General features: G+C 40.4%; 1 protein-coding gene across 2 annotated transcripts in view; it reads left to right on the forward strand.

Annotated features, from left to right (window-relative positions):
* The window catches only part of IL13RA1 (interleukin 13 receptor subunit alpha 1), a 193,400-nt gene that overhangs the window by 149,998 nt on the left and 21,951 nt on the right, over positions 1–21,451 (forward strand). For both annotated transcript variants that reach the window (XM_052663009.1, XM_052663008.1), the window contains exons 7-10: positions 2,387–2,434; positions 2,710–2,842; positions 6,437–6,533; positions 10,043–10,127. In XM_052663009.1, the coding sequence (XP_052518969.1) occupies positions 2,387–2,434; positions 2,710–2,842; positions 6,437–6,533; positions 10,043–10,127 (363 nt within the window). The remainder of the gene's footprint in view (positions 1–2,386; positions 2,435–2,709; positions 2,843–6,436; positions 6,534–10,042; positions 10,128–21,451) is intronic.

Genomic DNA, 21,451 nt, shown 5'->3' on the forward strand with positions numbered 1-21,451 from the left:
CCTTTCCCTTTTCCAGGGGAACTTCCCAACCCAGGGATTGAACCCAGGTCTCCTGCATTGCAGGTGGATTCTTCACCAGCTGAGCCACAAGGAAAGCCAAAGAATACTGGAGTGGGTAGCCTATCCCTCCTCCAGGGCATCTTCCTGACCCAGGAATTGAACCAGGATCTCCTGCATTGCAGGCAGATTCTTTACCAACTGAACTATCAGAGAAGCCCCATTAAATCCTCAGAATTCATAACTGAAAATTTGTACCCCTGACCAACATCTTTCCATTTTCCCCACTCCCCAGCCTCTGGCAATTACCATGCTGCACTGTGCCTCACTAAATTTGACTTATTTGAATTGCACATACAAGTGAGATCATATAGTATTTGTCTTTCTCTGTCTAACTTATTTCACTTAGCATAGTGCCCTGACGTTTCTTCCATGTTGTCACAAATGATAGGATTGATTTCCTTGGGATTGCTGAATCATATGATAGTTCTATTTTTAATTTTTTGAGAAACCTCCATACTGTTCCAAAGTGACTGCAACGGTTTATAGTCCCACCAACAGTGCATGAGGGTTTCCTTTTCTCTACACCCTCTCCAACACTTGTTATCTCTTATCTTTTTGACGACAGCCATTCTGTCATCAACAGTGTAAGATGATTGTGGTTTTGATGTATATTTTGCTAATGATTAGTGTATATTTTATACACTAGTGTATATTAGTGATATTAGTATATAATAGTGTATATTAGTGATGTTGAATGTCTTTTCATGGACCTGTTGCCAAAAGTAGACTATTGAAATGAAGCAAGAGACTTTCATGTGTTGATTTTGAAATATCTGCCTTTTAGGCACTGGTTATTCTCTTTACATCATACAGCAAGTGACTTAAATTGTGTAGAGGAGAAATTTGCATTTTCTTTTCTTTTCTCTAACTCAGTCACTTAAAAACAATAATTTTGTTTAACTTTTTATTTTTGGCTGCACTGGGTCTTTGTTGCTGCATGGGCTTTCCTCTAGTTGCAGCAAACAGAGGCTACTCTTTCTTGTGGTGTGTAGGCTTCTCATTACTGTGGCTTCTCTTGTTGCAGAGCATGGGCTTTAGGGCACACGGGCTTCAATAGCTGTGGCACATAGGCTCAGTAGTTGCAATCCCCGGGCTCTAGAGCACAGGCCCAATAGTTGTGGCTCACGGGCTTAGTTGCACCCTAGCATGTGGGGTCTTCTTGCACCAGGGATCGAACCTATGTCTCCTGCATGACAGGCGGATTCTTTACCACTGAACCACCAGGCAAGTCCTAACTCAGTCACTTTTTGATATATTATTGGGCTTCCCAGGTAGTGCTAGTGGTAAAGAATCTGCCTCCCAATGCAGGAGACACAGTTTCGATCCCTGGGTCAGGAAGATCCCCTGGAGAAAGAAATGACAACACACTCCAGTCTTCTTTTCTGGAGAATCCCATGGACAGAGTAGCCTGGTTGGCTACAGCCCATGGGGTCGCAAAGAGTCAGACATGACTGAGTGTCTGAGCACATATTCTCAACAAGGGAGCATAATATTTTTTAACTATGTATTGCTATGTAGTATACTATAGAAAAATTGCAGAAGTCATTATGGACAGCTCAGTGATTCTTCACAAATGATTTGTCACTTACAAAACCAGCTCCCCATAAGCTCAATCGTGACCTCTTTTGGTCACTACTTTCCCAAAGAGCAATTATTATCTGGACTTCTAATCCCACTAGTGCCATCTGAGAAGCCCTGTATTGGGATATAGCCGATTAACAATGTTGTGATAGTTTTAGGTGCACAGCAGAGTGACTCAGCCAAACTCCCCTCCCATCCAGGCTGCCACATAACATTAAGCACAGTTCCCTGTGCTGTGCAGTAGGTCCTTGTTGGTTATCCTTCTTAAATATAACACTGTATACTCATACATCCCAAACTTCCTAACTATCCCTTCCCCCAACCCTTCCCCTGCTAACCATAAGTTCATCCTCTAAGTCTGTGAGTCTGTTTCTGTTTCATAAATAAATTCATTTGTATCATTTCTTTTTTAAATTTTATTTTTGATTGAGGTATTATTACTTTACAATGTTGTGTTGGTTTCTGCCATACAAAAAGTGAATCGGCTATAAGTGTACGTATATCCCCTCATTTCTTTTCGGATTCCACACAAAAAGGGTATCCTATGATATTTCCTTCCTCTGTCTGACTTACTTCACTCAGTATGACAATCCTAGCACCATTTATTTTTTAAAAAACCTCCCTTTTCCCCACTATACCTGGTCTTCTGTTAATGGTATAAAAGAAAACTTGTTAAAATGGTTAAATGCTATAAAATGTGGTCTTTAATTTCTTTTGAATTTATGTATTTTTTTATATTTTTGAGGTTGAAGAGGCCAAATGTCAGAATACAGAATTTGAAGGAAACCTAGAGGTCAGTAAATTCAACTTGAGCTATTTGGACTTAAACTCATATGGTAATTGGTGATGAGGCATATCCTAAATTTAAACTGCTTTGAGGAAAACAAACTACTTTGTTCTGTGGATTATTGCCAATTTTCTTTTTCGGGAGTTAAAGTCAGATAATTTACATTGCAATACAAAGTCTTTGTCATATACAGAACTTGGCAGATAATTATATTTAGGATTCAGAAGCAGAGAAAGAGAATAAACTAGTAATATTCCTTGTGTTTTTATCTTGTATCTAAGGGTACAATTTGTTTCATGGTTCCCGGTGTTCTTCCTGATACTTTGAACACAGTCAGAATAAGAGTCAAAACCAATAAGTTATGCTATGAGGATGACAAACTCTGGAGCAATTGGAGTCAAGCGATGAGTATAGGTAAGAGAATGGGATTTCATTAAAATTTAAACCATTGATGCATGGAAACTAAATTGAGGCAGAAAACATTATGGGAAAGGACTGTTCTTCATTCTTGACATCAGCCAGAGAACACTCACAATTGAAATGTACTTTTTGTTTAATTATTATCAAATCACTCAGAGTTAATTTACATTACGCAGCTCTTTGAAAATTTGCCATCCAAATGATGTTATTCTCTCTTCTGTCCTGTTTCCATCTTTGCAAACAACCTGAACAAAACTATAGAAGGCAGGCATGATTAAATCTGCAGATTGTGCAGTGCTCGAGGACTATCCTATGTGCTTGTAACAGAATCAAGAGTATGACAATGACCTTGATGACATTTTATTGAAATAAACCTGTATCTGGGATTCCCTGATAGCTCAGTTGGTAAAGAATCCACCTACAATGCAGGAGACCCTAATTTGATTCCTGGGTTGGGAAGATCCACTGGAAAAGGGATAGGTTACCCACTCCAGTATTCTTGCGCTTCCCTTGTGGCTCAGCTGGTAAAGAATCTGCCTGCAATGTGGGACACCTGGGTTCGATCCCTGGGTTGGGAAGATCCCCTGGAAAAAGGAAAGGCTACCCACTCCAGTATTCTGGCCTACAGAATTCCATGGACTGTATAGTCCTTGGGGTTGCAAAGAATTGGACATGACTGAGTGTCTTTCACAATTTCAGGTTTGAAAAAAAAAAACAGTTTCACTTATTAATTGCTAGAATCAAGTATAGGATTGGAAAGACATGTGCCTTATGGATACATGTATTGTGGGGTGGGGGCTAGGGTTTTATTAGATGGTAAACTCAAAGTGACTCAATATCAGACCCTTAAATGTCTCCCAAAGGCATGTATAATCATAGGCATCAGTGATAGTACAGCATCCAGAATAAGGGAATGCTGCAGCATGTGGCACAATGTCCTGGCTACATCAGAAGTGTGCAGTATCCCATCCTGGGCACCACATTGTAAGAGGTACATTAGGAGACTGGAATTTTCCCCTGAAAGCGTAATCAGGATGTTGAAGAATGTTAAAATTCGGGGAGGCACAGTTAATAAAGTAAGCCTAGGGAGTCATGTTTGCTGAATTCTAATATTTGAGGTAGTGTCAAGTAGAAGAGAGAACAGGCTGTCTTTTTTGTGTGTGTGGCTATATGGGGCAAAACAGGACCAACTTAAGAACTTCCTAACAGCTACCTAACAATACCTAAACAATAAGAGAAACAGGCTATTGAAGTAATCAAGCCCTATTAACTGAGAGATTGAACAAGCTATATGCCAGGCTACATTATATTATTGCATAAGAAATTAGTGTCTTAAAAAACAGATATTTACTATCTCACAATTTCCATGGCTCAGGAATCTGGGCACAACTTAGCTAGGTACTTCTGACTCAAGTTCTCTCATAAGGTTCCAGTCAAGCTGTTGACTGGGACTGTGGTTCCATCTGAAGGCTTGACTGGGGCTGGAGAATCCACTTTCAAGATCGCTTATATGGTCATTGGAAATCCTCATTTTCACACTGGCTGCTGGATGGAGGCTTTAGAAGGTTTCATTTTGTGCCTCCAAAAAGATATGTTCAAGTTGCAATTCCTTGTACCTATGAATATGACCTTATTTGGAAATAGAATTTTTACAGATGTAATCAAGTTAAGAGGAGGCCATAAGGGCTAAGTGAAGAGTGAAAAGTGAAAGTGTTAGTTGCTCAGTTGTGTCTGACTCTTTGTGACCCCATGGACTGTAGCCCGCCAGGCTTCTCAGTCCATGGAATTCTCCAGGCAAGAATACTGGATTGAATTGCCATTCCCTTCTTCAGAGGATCTGCCCGACCCAGGGATCAAACCCAGGTCTCCTGCCTTGCAAGCAGATTCTTCACTATCTGAGCCATCAGGGAAGCCCTTAAGGGCTGAGAGCAGGTCCTAAATCCAATGACAGAAGAAGAGAGAACACACAGAAACAGAGAATGCCATGTGCAGATGAAGGCAGAGACTGGAGTGATGCAGCTACAAGCCAAGGAATGTCAAAGCTTCTTGAGAGCCAGCGGAAACTAGGGTTTTGGCCTTCTGGCCACCAGAGCTATGAGAGAATATATTTGTATTGTTTTGAGTCACCAGCATATGGTGCTTCTTTACAGCAGCTCTAGGAAACTAATACGGAGGGCTCTCTCAGTCCCTTGCCACTTGAACCTACCCACAGGGCTACCTTATGACATGGCAGCTGCCTACCCCAAGTGAGTGGTCCAAGCAAGAAAGAGCATATGAGAGAACACCCAATATGAGAACCGCAGCCCTTTATAACCTCATCTCAGAAGGGACATTCCATCACTGTTGTGGTTCACATATTTAGTCTGCTGCTGCTGCTGCTAAGTTGCTTCAGTCGTGTCTGACTCTGTGCGACCCCATAGATGGCAGCCCACCAGGCTCCCCCATCCCTGGGATTCTCCAGGCAAGAACACTGGAGTGGGTTGCCATTTCCTTTTCCAATGCATGAAAGTGAAAAGTGAAAGTGAGTCGCTCAGTCACGTTCGACGCTTAGCGACCCCATGGACTGCAGCCTATGAGGCTCCTCCGTCCATGGGATTTTCCAGGCAAGAGTACTGGAGTGGGGTGCCATTGCCTTCTCTGACACATTTAGTCTAGCCCACCCTAAAGGGGAGAGAATTACACAAGGGTGTGAATATCAGGAGGCAAGGATCATTTAGAGTCATCTTAGAGGCTGCCTAACACAATGCTAGGCCCTGATGATGCTTTCCAGATGTTCATGCCCTCATGGAAAAGATAAGCATGTAAATAGACATATGCCATTCTAAGTGTTAGGTTTAGCAAGGCAGTTAATGAAAGGAGTTGGAATTGGACAGTGCTGGTTTTAGGCTTGACTCCATTGCTTATTAAACCCTCTGGACAAGCCATTAAACCTTTCTCAGCCTTATATTTCTCATCTGTATAAATGGGAAATAATATTATCTATCTCTAGAACTTCCCTAGTGGCTCAGCAGTAAAGAATCCACCTGCCAGTGCAGGAGATGTGAGTTTGATCCCTGGATTGGGAAGATCCCCTGGAGGAAGAAATGGCAACCCAGTCCAGTATTCTTGCCTGGAGAATCCCTTGGGACAGAGGAGCCTGGTGGGCTGCAGTCCATGGGGTCGCAGAAGAGTTGGATATGACTTAGCAACTAAAACAAAGACAACAATAATGCTAAGTAACCAATAAAACAAGGTAGTTGGTGTTAATGAGATGACATATTTTAAAAATATAACTTCTTAAAATAAAAATTAAAAAAAATAAAATAAAGGAGAAAAAAATAATGTCTAAAACCAATTAAGATATCCTGGTTTCAGATAATCCCTAAGGTGCTTATTCATCCATGGAATTTTAGGCACCAGAGCAGGACTCCCCTCCCCCTGCACTAGTAACATAACAATAGATAAGATAATTGAAGAATTTAGGGGAATATGTTGGTGTAGAGGGCAGAAATAGCTGTAATCTTGTTAGTCTAATATAACAAGATTGCTTAGTTTATTTCTCAAAGGGTTTTATTTCTCATGTCTTTCTGTTTGCTTTCCATTTTCCAGGTCAGAAGGCCAATCCGACATTTTACATAACCACATTACTCATCATTCCAGTCATCGTTGCAGCCGCAGTCATTGTCCTTCTGCTGTATCTGAAAAGGTAAGGCAGCTGATCAGGCAGGCCTGACACTTTCTGCTAGCCTGGCTGCTATTCTTTGTGGGTGTGTTTGATGTCTGCCCAGTGTGTTGGCAGCATTTTGGCTATACCTGGCTTTTGGTAGGATGGCGTGGCAAGTATTACTGTGCCCATTTTCTAGTGAGGAAAGTGTTAGTCTTCCAAGGTGCTGCTCAGGCAGTGCTCTGTTTGTACATTTTTAGAATGTTGATAAGACTTACATTCACTCAGCTCCCTAAAACACCTAATTTGTCAACTGTTAGTTGCTAGCTCATAAGTTTTAGAAGTGGAGATCATTACCAATTAAATGAGTCATTAAACCCTCTGGACAAGCCATTAAACCTTTCTCAGCCTTATATTTCTCATCTGTATAAATGGGAAATAATATTATCTATCTGTAGAACTTCCCTAGTGGCTCAGCAGTAAAGAATCCACCTGCCAGTGCGGGAGATGTGAGTTTGATCCCTGGATTGGGAAGAAAAATGAGTTGCTACTTAATGCTGCTATAGGATAAAGTACTTCAAGTTCTAAGACATGATACTCATTCTTGGAGAATTTTTTACTTTCTTGATTTCATCATAGGGACTAGTCTGGTGCTATTATTTGCTCTTTCAGGAAAATACCTAAAGTTGGAATAAGTTTACTAAGCTAGTTCTAGAATCAGTATTTTATCATTATTTCAGTATTCTTTAAACATGCATGTGTTGAGTGCCTATTTATGTGCCAGCTCAGATCAGTTCAGTCACTCAGTCATGTCTGACTCTTTGCAACCCCATGGACTGCAGCATGCCAGGCTTCCCTATCCATCACCAACTCCCAGAGCTTGCTCAAACTCACGTCCATTGAGTTGGTGATGCCATCCAACCATCTCATCCTCTGTCATCCCTGCCTTCAATATTTCCCAGCATCAGGGTCTTTTCCAGTGAGTCAGTTCTTCACATCAGGTGGCCAAAGTATTAGAGTTTCAGGTTCAGCCTCGGTCCTTCCAATGAATATTCAGGACTGATTTCCTTTAGGATTGACTGGTTGGATCTCCTTGCAGTTCAAGGGACTCAAGAGTCTTCTCCAGCAGCACAGTTCAAAAGCATCAATTCTTCGGTGCTCAGCTTTCTTTACAGTCCAACTCTCACACAACTACTGGAAATACCATAACTTTGACTAGATGGACCTTTGTCGGCATTATGTGACAGGCACTGTTCTAATTGCTAGAGTTGTGGTGCTGAACAGGACAAAATCCCTACCTATGGGTTCACATAGTGAGTAGTAAAGTTATGGAGTTGGGCTGGGGAGAAAGGCTAGGAAGTGATATGAGGCTAATCTTACATGGAATGCCAGGGAAGGCCTCTCTGAGAAAGTGACATTTGAAGATAGACTTAAAGGAGTAAGCCAGTCAGATATTCAAAGAAAGAACATTCTAGGCCAAAAGAACAGCAAGTGCAAAGGTCCTAAGGCTGGAATGAGCTTAGTGTGTCTTGTTAGAGGAGAGCATACAAGGGGAAAGAACAAGAGGATATGAGGCAGGAGAGGCTGGCGAAACCAGATCACGTAGGCTGTGGCATGGAATTGAGATGTTATCCTAACCATGATGGGAAAATATTAGAGAATTTTAAGCAGGAGAGGAATGTGATTGGATTGACTGTCATAAAGCATCGTTGTATTGTTGAGTGAAGACTTGACTTGGACAAGAGTAAAAGCAGGTAGACCAGTTAAGAAACATTGTAGTGTTTGGGTGGAAAGATGAGAATAGTGTTGGCTAGGAGGTTTGCAGTGAAGGTAGTAAGAAATATTCTGATGTAGGATGTATTTTGAAGATGAAATTAATAATAGCACTTGCTGATGGCTGCTAGTTTTTGGAGGTTGTAGGAGTAATTGAGGATTCAAGGGATAACTCTTAGATTTTTGGCTTCAGCAACTGAGTGAATATTGCAGCCTTTTACTGAGATGGGGAAGATTGGGAGGAGATCTGGCTTTAGGGAAAAGGTGAGGACTTCAGTTTTGAACATGATAAGTTTGAGATGCCTATTAAATATTCAGGTAGAGATGCTGAATACATACCTGTATACATGAATCTGGAATTTAAAGAGGTTTGGGCCAGAATTAGAAATTTGGGAGTCCTCAGCATATAAATAGATTTAAAGCTCTAAGACTGGAAGAGAGTGCCCATAAAGTGAGGGAGATAAAGAGGACAAAACACTGAACCCTAGGACACATCAATATTTATAGATCTAGGAGATGAGGTAAGGTCCACCAGAGAGTACTGTTGGATTGGCCAAAAAGGTCGTTCGGGTTTTTCCACACCATCTTACAGAGAAACCTGAATGAACTTTGGGGATGCAAAAACAGAATTCAGACAAAACGGTAATTCAAAAAGATACATGCACTGCTATGTTCATAACAGCACTGTTTACAGTAGCCAAGACATGGAGACAACCTAAATGTCCATTGACAGAGAAGTGGATAAAGAAGATGTAGTATATTTATACAGTGGAATATTACTCAGCTATTAAACAATGAAGTAATGCCATTTGCAGCAACAGTGATGCAGTGGGAGATTATCATACTAAGTAAGTCAGAAAGAGAAAGACAAATGTCATATGATATCACTTATATGTGGACTCTAAACTGTGACACAAATGAACGTATTTGTATAACAGAAACAGAATCACAGATATAGAGAATAGACTGATGGTTGCAAGGGGGAGGGGTGTGGGAGAGGGATGGATTGGGAATTTGGAATTAGCAGATGCAAACAATTATGTATAGAATGGACAAATAATAAGATCCTACTGTATAGCATAGGGAACTATATTCAACATCCTGTGGTAAACCATAGTGGAAAAGAATATACGTTTATATGTATAACTAAGTCACTTTGCTGTACAGAACTAATTAACACAACATTGTAAATCAACTATACTTCGATTAGAAAAATTGAAAATAGAAGACAAATTAGAAAAAGAAAATAAAAATTAAAGAGGAATGTCCCCTGTTCTCAGAATTTTTTAAAAAAAATTATAAACAGCAGACTCCCATGTGATCTGTGATAAGTAAAACACCATTATTACTTAAATGGTAGGGTATAACACACACAGGCCCCCACACACAGTTATAACTATGTGAGGTGATGGATATGTTAATTACCTTGATTGTGATGATCTTTTCATAATGTACACCTACATAAAACTCACTTTGTACACCTCAGATTTATACAATTTTTGTTTGTCAAGTATACCTCAATAAAGCTGGAAAAAAAATTTAAATGATAGATTATAAGTGGTCTGCTACTGATGGGTCCTTTGCTTTACCCACACTTGATACTCTTGAGATATTGATTTCTCAGCCTGCTTTAGAAATTTCTTCACAATTGCATTATCACTAAAGATGACTTGTGTACCATGTCTTTTGTCTAAGCTCTCTTTTAATATGGCTGTATTTAAGAGGAACATTTCTATGGACTGGAAGATTTGATCAGAAATGTCCCTTTTTTCTTAAAGGCTCAAGATCATTATATTCCCTCCAATTCCTGATCCTGGCAAGATTTTTAAAGAAATGTTTGGAGACCAGAATGATGATACCCTGGTAAGTACTGACTCTGTGGGGTATGAAATTGATTTTTTGAGGGGAGGCTATAGTAAAGCGTCTGTCTACAATGAGGGAGATCCAGGTTCGATCCTGGGTTGGGAAGATCCCCTGGAGAAGGAAATGGCGATCCACTCCGGGACTGTTGCCTGGAAAATCCCATGGACAGAGGAGCCTGGTAGTCTACAGCCCATGGGGTCGCAAAGAGTCGGACACAACTGAGTGACTTCACTTCACTTCATAGGATTAAAGAAAATTTTTTGGTAAAATATACATAACATAAAATTTACCATTTTAACCAGTTTTAGATATACAGGTCAATGACATTAAGTACATTTACAATGTTTTTGGACCATCCTCAACCATCCTCACTGTTTCCAAAATGTTATCATCATCCTAAACAGAAACTGTACCATTAAACAATAATTCTCCATTCCCCTTAACACCTGGTAACCTCTATTCTGCTTTCTGTCTCTATGAAGTTGCCTAGTCTAGGTACCTGGAGAAGGCGATGGCACCCCACTCCAGTACTCTTGCCTGGAAAATCCCATGGACAGAGGAGCCTGGTAGGCTGCGGTCCATGGGGTCGCAAAGAGTCAGACACGATTGAGCGACTTCCCTTTCACTTTTCACTTTCATGCATTGGAGAAGGAAATGGCAACCCACTCCAGTGTTCTTGCCTGGAGAATCCCAGGGACGGGGGAGCCTGGTGGACTGCCGTCTATGGGGTCACACAGAGTCGGACATGACTGAAGCGACTTAGCAGCAGCAGCAGTCTAGGTACCTCATATAAATGGAATCCTACAATATTTGGCCTTTTGTGTCTGACTTATTTCACTTAGCATAACGTTTTCAAGGTTCATCCATGTTGTAGCATGGGTCAGAATTTCATTTCAAAATTGGTTATTTTAAAGTACATTTTGTCTAAAAGATTAAAGAGCTGATTTAAAATGTTGTATCTCAGGCCAAACATAACATTTAAGAAATCCCCAGAATACTTCACCCAGCTTGTATCGCTGGGCTTCATTCTCTCTCTGGGAAAGAAAATGTATTTGATCTAAACATGCAGGGGGAAGAGCCTCCTTTACGAAACTAAACTGATAGGTAGGTCTTCTGACTCTTGGATAGTCTTTCAAATTTGATTTGGGGAAATATAAACATAAGATAAACAGTCAAAGGGCTTCCCTCATGGCTCCATGATAAAGAATCTCCCTGCAATGAAGGAGACACAGGAGATGCAAGTTTGATCCCTAGGTCAGGACAATCCCCTGGAGGAGGAAATGGCACCCACTCCATTATTCTTGCCTGGAGAATCCCATGGACAGAGGAGCCTGGTGAGCTATAGTCCTTGGGGTTGCAAAGAGTCACACATGACTGAGCTACTGAGTACACATGCATGCAAACAGTTGAAATAGATTTTATTCATGCTATTGCCTGGAAAGCTGACCTCAGAAGACATGGAACTAGAGCAACCTCTCACCCCCAAACTGTTAGTTAGGTGGCTGCAGATATTCCTGCTGGAATTTATGGCTGGGAGAGCTAAGACCTTGTGGGAACAAAAGAGTTTTTGGTTTCTCTGATGAATACATTTCACCCAAATAAGATAATAAAGACACTAAATAAAATAAATATCAATATTATTGTATGTATCTTAAAGTAATCATTTCAGGCATAAGACTCTTAATTCAGGGAAATAATAGAGCACAGTAGATAATAGCCTGTGCTCTGGAGTCAGATTGTCTGGATTCGGATCTCTGCTGTGTCATGCACTATCTATTTGACCTTAGGTAATTTCCTTAACTTCCCTGTGTCTCAGTTTTCTCACTTGTAAAGTGAAGGTAATAATAGGTGGCACTAGCAGTAAAGAACCTGCCTGCCAGTGCAGGAGACATAAGAGATGTGGGTTCCATCCCTGGGTAGAAAAAATCCCCTGGAGGAGGGCATGGCTATCCACTCCAGTATTCTTGCATGGAGAAGTCCATGGACAGAGGAGCCTGTCAGGTTACAGTCCATGGAGTTGCAAAGAATTGGACATGACTGAAGCAATTTATCATGCATAATGTTGTTATGTGGATTAAATTAATACATAGAAACTCCTTACTGTGCCTGGCAGTTACTTTATAGGTGCTTAGTAAATATTAGTGCTTGGGGCTTCCCAGGTGGCTCAGTGGTAAAAGAATCTGCCTGCAATGCAGGAGACCTGGCTTCGATCCCTGGGTTGGGAAGATCCCCTAGAGGAGGGCATGGCAACCCTCTCCAAAATTCTTGCCAGGAAAATCCCATGGACAGAGGAGCCTGGTAGGCTACAGTTCATGGGGTCAGCAAGAGTCAGACATGACTCTTTTATTAACTTTTTAGTTAACAACTAAACAACCACAACAAATGTTAGTGCTTAGTATTACTATTGATAATACTTTCTGTTTCTCTTTTAATGCCCAAACAGTTCTTGTAATAACGGGTGGTTCACAGTGGCAGTGATGCTACGTGGCTAGGGAAGGAAGGCACAGAGGCTCACATGCTGTCAGAGGAGAAGTCATCTAGATCTTTTTCACCAAATCAGGGTCATAGACAGTGGGTAACTCTGCTATATAGGGCACCACCAGGCAGGGAGATCCAGAAATCAGGTGCCTGATGAAGGGCTCATATATTGTGACCGAGGTGGCTGTGGCAACCAGTGGTTCTTCACCTTTGAGTCACAGTTGACTGGAATGCTTGTAAGAATATAGAATCCTGGGCCCTGTCTCAAGAAGTTTGAACTCACTGGGTCTGGGATGGTTTCCAGGAATCTGCATACTTAACAGGAATCCAAAAATGATGCCTCTCCTGGCAAGATCATTCACCAACCACACTTTGAAAATCACTGTTACCAATATTTTCCTTAGGATTACCCCTGTATCTTCATTTTGCCAGCTACTGTGATAGATGCTGGAGGCTAAGAATTGTGCAAGTATTCTAACAACACCTGTATCCAGTGACTGGCAGTCTCCCATGTGTACACAGTGTGTTCAGTGCTCCATCTTCACACCCACCCTGTGGTGTCAGTGCTCTTAGTAGCATTTTGCAGATGAGGAATTGGACCCTCAGTGAGGTTAGATAACTTTACTGTAGTCACACAGCAAGGAAATAATAAGGTGGGATTTGACCAAGAAGTGTCTGATTCTAGAGTTCTCTCTTTCCACCATGCTGCAGGACCTTTTGTAAGACAGGATGTTTGTCCTCAAGAGCCTCACAGTCTCCTTAGAGTTCTGCATGGTAGAAATACTGGGTTGGGATAGAGGAGTTCCCAGAAATAGATTTGGAGGCACATTTTGATTGGTCTCTATGAAAAGGTAGTAGGAATATCATTCTTTGTTTTTTTAACTTTTCATTGGCATGGCCAATGATGCTGATGCTGGGAAAGATTGAAGGCAGGAGAAGGGGATGACAGAGGATGAGATGGTTGGATGGCATCACTGACTCGATGGACACGAGTTTGAGCAAGCTCTGGGAGTTGGTGATGGACAGGGAAACCTGGCATGCTGCAGTCCATGGGGTCACAAAGAGTCAGACACGACTGAGTGACTGAACTGACTGATTGGCCTGGCCAAAAAGTTTGTTCAGGTTTTTCTGTAAGATGGGATGGAAAACCCTAATGAACTTTTTGGCCAGCCTAATAGTTAAAATTGGAGTAGAGTTGATTACAATGTTGTGTTAGTTTCAGGTGTACAGCACAGTGATTCAGTTATACATATGCATGTATCTGTTCTTTTTCAAATTCTTTTCCCATTTAGGTTGTTAGGTAATATTGAGCAGAATTACCTGTGCTATATGGTAGGTCCTTGTTGGTTATCCATTTTAAATATATCAATAGCAGTGTGTACATGTCAATCCCAAACTCCCCAATCTATCCCTCTCCCCCACCCTCCCTGCCCCTGGTAGCCATAAATCTACTCTGTAAGTTTGTGGTCTATTTCTGTTCTACAAATAAGCTTATATGTATCATTTTTTTTAGATTCTGCATATAAGCAATATCATACAATATTTGTCTGACTTACTCTCAGACAATCTCTAGGTCTAAGTTGCAAATGGCATTCTTTTTAATGGCCAAGTAGTATTCCATTGCAGAGAAGGCAATGGCAACCCACACCAGTACTCTTGCCTGGAAAATCCCGTGGACGGAGGGGCCTGGTGGGCTGCAGTTCATGGGATCGCTAGGAGTCGGACACGACTGAGCAACTTCACTTTCACTTTTCACTTTCATGCATTGGAGAAGGAAATGGCAACCTACTCCAGTGTTCTTGCCTGGAGAATCCCAGGGATGGGAGAGCCTGGTGGGCTGCTGTCTCTGGGGTTGCACAGAGTCAGACACGACTGAAGTGACTTAACAGCAGCAGCAGTACTCTGTTGTATAAATATACCACATCTTTTTTATCCATTCCCCTGTCAATGGACATTTAGGTTGCTTCCATGTCTTGGCTACTGTAAACAGTGCTTCACTGAACACTGGGGTGCATATATCCTTTTGGACCATGGTTTTCTCCAGATATATGCCCAGCAGTGGGATTGCTGGATCATATGGTAGCTCTATTTTTAACTTCTTAAGTAATATCCGTACTGTTCTCCATAGTGGCAGTACCAATTTACATTCCCACCAATGGTGTAGAAGGGTTCCCTTGTCTCCACACCTATCATTCTGACAACAACCTGAAGGGAATGAATTAGAGAGAGGAAGTGCTAGCACAGTTGCACACTGATAATCTAGTCCTGAATTTGTCCCACAGATGTTTTGTTTGGCCAGTGTAGTGTATTTGAAATTTTTCAGTTTGGGTTCTTAAGCAGGGCATGGACTACCAATTCATCTCAGGCCCTATCATTCCCAATTCCCACTGTGGTTTCACACATTGACCTAACATGCTAGACCCCTGAAAGGCATTTGAGTTTGCTACCGCTCTTAGCAGAATGAAGATAGTCAAAGTGCCATGACACAAATGCCCAATGTCTGTGAAAACGTGTTTGGACTCACTGATATATACGAGACATACAACCAAAGATATATGAATTTCTAGCTTATTTGATAATATCCAGTGTTAACAAATGGGTGGGAGACTGGTACTCTTCACACACCACTGGTGGGCCTGTAAAATGCCTTCTTTCCAGAGGGCAACCCAATAAAATGTAACCACAATCATTTTTGATCTTATACTTATTTCTTTAGGAATTTATTTTAGGAAAATAATCCAACAATGACATAAGGATGGCCAATGCAGAATTCGTTTCTAACACAAAAAATTAGAAGCCAAGGAAACATCAACAGTCAAGAATAAGTTTTTTAATAAGTTAGGTTTTCAAAGCATTTAGTGTCCTAACAAAATACTTAGGACATAAGTATAAAGAACGTATCATAAATGTGTAGTGTATTACAATCCTAATTTTTATAAAAATTCATCAATATATACATAGAACAATGAGTGGAAGGAAATAGGTCAAAATAATCATCTCTGGGCAGAAAGATTGTGGATAATTGATATTATTTTGTCTCTCTCTATGTTTCTGAAATTTCCAAATTGCCTATAATGAGCATGTATCACTTTTATAATAAAAAGAAACTCCATACAAGTCATTAAGGGAAAAGAGAATATATGGTCATCCAAGCCTGTGAGATAATAGGGATTTGAACTTAGGTGGTAGCAGAGGCGATTGATGCAAGAGACATTATTAAAGGAAACTCATTATGACTCAGTGACTCTGTGTGGGTGATAAAAGGTGGGAGAGTAAAAAATAATTTCAGGGTTTCAAGTCTGGGTAATAGAGTGAATGATGATAACATTGACAGCAAAATCAAATCAATTATCTTTCTCAGAGATGGGAAAATTGCTTTTTTTCAATTTGCTGTCTATAGAGGATAATATGTTGTTCCGATGAGTCAGATAATTCTATAATTTAGTGAGGCGGATACACTGACAAAATGGACCACTAAAAGCATAAGATGTTTTTGTTTGTGGTGGCTGCAGACCATTAAATAAAGTCGTGTTTAAAACTAAAAGTATAATAAAAATGCCAGACAGGGGAAAGGGTAATAGAACAAATCTCCATGTTTGCTTTTTAACCAGATGACTAATCTACTTTCTGTACATGACAACAATCCTCACAAACTGAACTGCATATACTAGCAGAAAGACTGTCATTTTACTTCTAGAACCATTGAATTATGGAATGAATAATTACAGCATGAACATTGCCCGAGAGGTCATCTAATGAGGTATATGTTTACATGTTTAGTTGCCTTTAATTATAAATTTTCAAAATTCTAGATTCTAGTCCAGCCCCTCACTTTTAAGATGGAGACACTGGGGGCTGTGGAGAAATTTCTCAAGGACTATCACATAGACAGATAATTCCAGAACCTGCACTAAAAGTCACTCTAGCCCAAAGTGACCAGCTTCTAATCCCAAGAAATAATCCATGCCCTTTCTAAACACTTCTTCTTCCATGCTGTACCATCAGTAGTGGTACTTAAAATGTATTTCGGTGTGGCTACCAATAAATTAAATCTTCTGTATAGTTTTCCTTACGGTTTCTAGTGTTTTGACAATGTTTTGTTTATCACTGTAGTAACATTTTGGCCAACAGCATTTTTCCGGTTGCTTTGCTGTTTTCCCTTCTTTGTGACTAATTGGGCCACTGGCCATATTTGGGGGTGGGGGCTTTGCAGAGGGAATTGCTTTTCTTCTGCATCTGCATTTCTTTTTCATCCCTAAAATATTATCTATTCTTCCCCTGCTTCTTGGAAACCAATTTTATTTTCAGTCCTGTGCCAGTTTTGAATTCCTGATTAGAAAACAGCCTTTTTAACTTGAAGTTGACTTCCAAATACTGCTGAATTTTTTTAAACTTCAGTGTGTATCTTTCAAAGCTAAGATCGCTTCTTACATAGCCAAAATAGCATGGCCTCACTTTAAAAATGATTATTTCCTTAATATCATCTAATACGGGCTTACCAGGTAGCACTAGTGGTAAAGAATCTGCCTGTCAATGCAGGAGACATAAGAGATGCAGGTTCGATCCCTGGGTTGAAAAGATCCCTTGGAGAAGGAAATAGCTGCTTCCCTGGTGGCTCAGAGGTTAAAGTGTCTGCCCACAATGCGGGAGACCCGGGTTCAATCCCTGGGTAGGGAAGGTCCCCTGGAGAAGGAAATGGCAACCCACTCCAGTACTCTTGCCTGGAGAATCCCATGGACGGAGGAGCCTGGTAGGCTACAGTACACTGGATCGCAAAGAGTCGGACACGACTGAGCAACTTCACTTTCATTTTCACTCAGCCCAGTATTCAGCATTGGAGAAGGAAATGGCAACCCACTCCAGTGTTCTTGCCTGGAGAGTCCCAGGGATGGGGGAGCCTGGTGGGCTGCCCGTCTGTGGGGTTGCACAGAGTCAGACACGACTGAAGCAACTTAGCCAGTATTCTTGCCTAGAGAATCCCATGGACAGAGGAGCGGGCTACAGTCCATAGTGTCGCAAAGAGTCGGACACAACTGAAGCGACTTAGCATGCATGCACATCATCTAATGCTCAGTCCATATTTCAATCTTTCCAGCTGTCCCAGGTGTCAGGAGACAGATAATATCCAGTTGTCCACCCATAGTGAGGCTAAGATCGACCATTGTATTTAAGATGATAATAACATGTCCCCTCTTGCCATCTACACGTTGCCTCCCCTTGCCACTGGAAGATAATCTGTGTGGTGTTATGTTAGTACCCTGTCAACTCTTCAGCTGATACTTTTTATTGGCCAGTTATAGTATCCTTGCTTGATTCAATAATCTCATTGGTGGTTGTGAAATGATGATGATTTTTCTCATCTATCATTTAATCTACATTTCTAAGCTGACACTTTCCTATAAGCACTGCTCTCAATTATCAGCTAGGCTCTTTTTAATTGTTCTGGAATTCAGTTTCTGCTAGAAAGGCAGGAAACGTATTTAATTCTTTCCCTTTAATTATCAATTTTTAAAGTGAGGCTTTGAATTGATAACCACCTCAACTGATATCAAATTAGTCCCCTCCACACCACATTCAGCTATTTATTTTTAAGCTACAGTGATTTGAAGGCATGGGGATTTATGATTCATATTGTACAATTTTCTATTGTGAATGTTGCTCTGAAGAAGACAGAGGCACGTAATCTGTCGACTTGCACATACAAGTCCAGTGTTTTGTGTGATGCTAAGGTACATGAAGCCCACTTCACCCCTGTGGGTAGTTCACTGCAGGAAATAACTAAATCTTGAAAGTATTCTTCAATTGAGACTTGATGTTTCATTATTCTATGACTTTTGTTTCTTTCTTTAAAAAAAATATTGTTACATACATGTATTTTTCTAGGATGACTAACAACTAAAAACTAGTTGTGCTCACCACTCAAACACCTGTTATTTTTTCACCTAGGATGTTTTTCATCTTTGGCCATTATTCTGTTGTTGATTATCTTATTTAAAAAATCAATCAGATAAGAATTGAGTTGTGGACTGTAATTTTATGAATTTAGGTTTTTTCTACAAGTAATTTCAAAATTAGACTGACATATAATTGGGTAATAGGTCAGAGCTTTTGCTTTTGTCCCTTTAACCTTACGTGAACATATTCACAGACATAGTGCTCAAAGGCCCTGATGCTGATGGTGGGTAAAAATGAAAGTTATCAAAGTTTCAGGAATTAAAAAAAGGCAATTAAAAAATTAATGTATTTTTAGAAGCCATTTCTGCTGCAGTGTGCAGATTGCCTTTTTCCTGTCCAACACAGTTTAAGCATTGAGTCTAATGAGCAGAAACCAATGAAAATGTAATATTCAGGTTACTTTTTAAAAATTAAAATCATTTTTATAGTCATCCCTTGGTATCTGTGGAGATTGGCTTCAGGACCCCCTCAAATACCAAAAATTCATGGATGTTCAAGTCCCTCGTATAAAATGGTATAGTATTTGCACATAACCTATGAATATCCTCTGGAGGACTGACTGCACTTTTACCAGTAAATGGAAAAATAGTAACAAAAATAGTAATAACAGTTCATATTTATTGAACTTTTGCTATGTGTCAGACACTTGTCCAAGTCTTTCCTTCATTAATTTGTCTCCCTTCTGCAGTAGGTTTTATCTCCACTCTACAGATGAAGAAAATGAAGCACCAGAGGGATTATGTGTAACTCATTTGAGGTTACGCAGCTGCTACCTAGCAGAGCTAGGATCTCAACTAACAAGTGTTAGAGCTGGGATCTGAACTCAGGCATTCTTATCCTCTGGTCCACAGTTTTCAAAAAATATATTTCTTTATTTTGTAACTGTACTGGGTCTTAGTTGAAGCATGTGGGATCTTTGATATTAGTTGCAGCATGTGAACTCGTAGTTGTGGCATGTGGGATCTAGTTCCATGACCAGGAATCAAACCCAGGCCCCCGGCATTGAGACTGGGGAGTCTTAGCCAATGGACCACCAAGGAAGTCCCCTCCAGTCCACACTTTTATTTTTTTAATATAAATTTATTTATTTTAATTGGAGGCTAATTACTTATTGTATTGGTTTTGCCATACATCAACATGAATCCACCACAGGTGTACACGTGTTCCCCATCCTGAACCCCCCTCCCACCTCCCTCCCCATACCATCTCTCTGGGTCATCCCAGTGCACCAGCCCCAAGCATCCTGTATCATTCATCGAACCTGGACTGGTGATTCATTTCACATATGATATTATACATGTTCCATGCCATTTTCCCAAATCATCCCACCCTCGCCCTCTCCCACAGAGTCCAAAAGACTGTTCTTTACATCTGTGTCTCTTTTGCTGTCTCGTATACAGGGTTATCGTTACCATCTTTCTAAATTCCATATATATGCATTAGTATAATGTATTGGTGTTTTTCTTTCTGACTTATTTCACTCTGTATAATAGGCTCTAGTTTCACCCACCTCATTATAACTGATTCAAATGTATTCTTTTTAATGGCTGAGTAATACTCCATTGTGTATATGTACCACAGCTTTTCTTATCCATTCATCTGCTGATGGACATCTAGGTTGCTTCCATGTCCTGGCTATTATAAACAGTGTTGTGATGAACATTGGGGTACACGTGTCTCTTTCAATTCTGGTTTCCTCGGTGTGTATGCCCAGCAGTGGGATTGCTGGGTTGTATGGCAGTTCTATTTCCAGTTTTTAAAGGAATCTCCACACTGTTCTCCATAGTGGCTGTACTAGTTTGCATTCCCACCAACAGTGTAAGAGGGTTCCCTTTTCTCCACACCCTTTCCAGCATTTTTTGCTTATAGACTTTTGGATAGCAGCCATTCTGACTGGCGTGAAATGGTACCTCATTGTGGTTTTGATTTGCACTTCTTGGGTCTCCCGCATTATAGGCAGATGCTTTTACCGTCTGAGCCACCAGGGAAGTCCTGATAATGAGTGATGTTGAGCATCTTTTCATGTGTTTGTTAGCCATCTATCTGTCTTTGGAAAAATGTCTGTTTAGTTCTTTGGCCCATTTTTTGATTGGGTCGTTTATTTTTCTGGAATTGAGCTGCAGCAGTTGCCTGTATATTTTTGAGATTAATTCTTTGTCAGTCGCTTCATTTGCTATTATTTTCTCCCATTCTGAAGGCTGTCTTCTCACCTTGCTTATAGTTTCCTTTGTTGTGCAGAAGCTTTTAATTTTAATTAGGTCCCATTTGTTTATTTTTGCTTTTATTTCCAATATTCTGGGAGGTGGGTCATAGAGGATCCTGCTGTGATTTATTTCAGAGAGTGTCTTACCTATGCTCTCCTCTAGGAGTTTTATAGTTTCTGGTCTTACATTTAGATCTTTAATCCATTTCATTTTTGTGTATGGCGTTAGAAAGTGTTCTAGTTTCATTCTTTTACAAGTGGTTGACCAGTTTCCCCAGCACCACTTGTTAAAGAGATTGTCTTTTCTCCATTGTATATTCTTGCCTCCTTTGTCAAAGAAAAGGTGTCCATAGGTGCGTGGATTTATCTCTGGGCTTTCTATTTTGTTCCATTGATCTATATTTCTGTCTTTGAGCTGGTACCATACTGTCTTGATGACTGTGGCTTTGTAGTGGAGCCTGAAGTCAGGCAAGTTGATTCCTCCAGTTCCATTCTTCTTTCTCAAGATTGCTTTGGCTATTCGAGGTTTTTTGTATTTCCATACAAATTGTGAAATTATTTGTTCTAGCTCTGTGAAAAATACCGTTGGTAGCTTGATAGGGATTGCATTGAATCTATAGACTGCTTTGGGTAGTATACTCATTTTCACTATATTGATTCTTCCGATCCATGAACATGGTATATTTCT

Source organism: Budorcas taxicolor, chromosome X (genome assembly GCF_023091745.1).
Source record: "Budorcas taxicolor isolate Tak-1 chromosome X, Takin1.1, whole genome shotgun sequence".
NCBI lineage: Eukaryota > Metazoa > Chordata > Mammalia > Artiodactyla > Bovidae > Budorcas > Budorcas taxicolor.